General features: G+C 41.2%; 1 protein-coding gene across 1 annotated transcript; it reads left to right on the top strand.

The window, feature by feature from the left end:
• Positions 1–942: 942 nt before the first annotated feature.
• Positions 943–1,908, top strand: LOC129622064 (olfactory receptor 11H6-like). Its single transcript, XM_055538983.1, has one exon. The coding sequence runs from the start codon at positions 946–948 to the stop codon at positions 1,906–1,908; it is 963 nt and encodes a 320-aa protein (XP_055394958.1). The 5' UTR covers positions 943–945.
• The last annotated feature ends 332 nt before the right edge of the window (positions 1,909–2,240 follow it).

The following is a 2,240-nucleotide window of genomic DNA, read 5'->3' as shown; positions in this document are numbered from 1 at the left end:
CTTATTCATATAAAATGATTCTCTTTGTTTTGTTGAAGACAAGCCTTGAATTCCACTTTTCTGCTATGAATATTGCTAGGCCATTTTTTTTTAATTGAAGTCAAATTGACTTGCAATATTATATTAGTTTTAGGTGTACAGGATCATGATTCAGCATTTTTATACACTACAAAATGATCATCACAATAACTCTAGTTACCATCTGTTACAATATTAATTTGAACTTTGATTTTTCTTAGAATTTTCCAAAATTCTAAATAAAAATTTATTTCCAACAAGAAGAAAAGAAATTAGATGTATGTATGAGGGTGTTTCGGAGAAGGCAATGGCAACCCACTCCAGTATTCTTGCCTGGAAAATCCCATGGATGGAGGGGCCTGGTAGGCTGCAGTCCATGGGGTTGCTAGGAGTTGGACACCACTAAATGACTTCACTTTCACTTTTCACTTTCATGCATTGGAGAAGGAAATGGCAACTCACTCCAGTGTTCTTGCCTGGAGAATCCCAGGGACAGGGAGCCTGGTGGGCTGCCATCTATGGGGTCGCACAGAGTCGGACACGACTGAAGTGACTTAGCAGCAGCAGCAGCATGAGGGTGTATCTTATGAAACTTTTACATCAAAGAAGAATTAAGGTAAATGCAAACATAGAAAACAATCTGGACTCTATGCTACACAATGTCAATGAAATTTATACTCTGAAAAAAATGGAGACTGTTACAGTGAGGGCTGTAGGAGCATATAGTAACATATTGACTCGGGTTCTCAGAACTCTGCTCTCATTGGACTAAGCTAGATCATTGGGAAATGAGTTAAATTCAGAACCATATGGAGCCCTTTCACAAAAGTGCATTAAAGGAGTAAATAGAAGTCAGAAGATAAAAAATGACCTTTCAAGAGAAAGAAATGGCTAATATAATGATCATTCCCTTCATAGATCAGAAGAATGCACATCTCAGAAGCCAGTAATAGCTCTGGGTCTGTGAGTGAGTTCATTCTCCTGGGCTTCCCCTGCCGCAGGGAGATCCAAATCCTCCTCTGTGTCATGTTCTCCCTCATCTACCTGCTGACCCTCCTTGGGAACGCAGCCATCATCTGTGCCGTGTGGTCAAGCCGGAAGCTCCATACACCCATGTACATCCTCCTGGCCAACTTCTCCTTCCTGGAGATCTGCTATGTCAGTTCCGATGTGCCCAAAATGCTGGCCAACATCATCTCCCAGACCAAGAGCATCTCCTACGCTGGCTGCCTGCTCCAGTTCTACTTCTTCTTCTCCATGTGTGCGGCTGAGGGCTATTTTCTATCTGCGATGTCCTTTGATCGGTTCCTTGCCATCTGTCGACCTCTGCATTACCCCACCATCATGACTTATCAACTCTGCGCCCGATTAGTGGTTTTCTGCTGGGCAGGTGGCTTTTTATCAATACTGATGCCTGCAGTTCTTATGTCTCGGGTGCCTTTCTGTGGCCCTAATGTCATTGACCATTTTTTCTGTGACCTGGGACCATTGCTGGCACTGTCCTGTGCCCCTGTGCCCAAAACTACTCTAACTTGTGCCACTGTAAGCTCGCTTATCATTTTCATCACCTTCCTCTACATTCTTGGGTCCTATACCTTAGTTTTGCGAGCTGTACTTCGGGTCCCAGCTGGCTCAGGCAGGAACAAAGCTTTTTCTACGTGTGCCTCCCATTTCTTGGTGGTTTCCTTGTTCTATGGCTCAGTTATGGTGATGTATGTGAGTCCAGGCTCCAGGAGCCATCCTGGGACACAGAAATTTGTGACCCTGTTTTACTGCATGGCAACACCATTCTTTAATCCTCTGATCTATAGCCTCCGGAACAAAGATATGAAAGATGCATTAAAGAAAGTCCTCTGTGCATCAGAAATTTCTAAAAATACAGAGAAATGATATACATTTTTGCATCATTATTCTCTCAAGAATTCAGAATTTCTCTCATTTAAAAAAACTATTTTCTGGGCATGTCTGAGTATTTGACTTCTTAATCTCATAAAAGTATGATTCATTACACACACCAAAAAACTCTCATCCTATCTCAAAAGAAAATACCCACAGTTCCAAAGGTCTATTGCAGCAAAATTTCATAGAGTTTTTATTCACCAGTGTATTAATACAATTTTTATGTTTTAAAGATTTTTTTGTAGTCCTAAAACTAATGTAATCAAGTTGGTATATACAAAACTAAGGCTCATGTTTCCAACTTGTATCTTGGCTTTTATCCT

The sequence above is a fragment of the Bubalus kerabau genome, chromosome 10, assembly GCF_029407905.1.
Source record: "Bubalus kerabau isolate K-KA32 ecotype Philippines breed swamp buffalo chromosome 10, PCC_UOA_SB_1v2, whole genome shotgun sequence".
NCBI lineage: Eukaryota > Metazoa > Chordata > Mammalia > Artiodactyla > Bovidae > Bubalus > Bubalus kerabau.
Note: the sequence above shows the minus strand (reverse complement) of the source record. Positions and strands in the feature narration are given on the sequence as shown.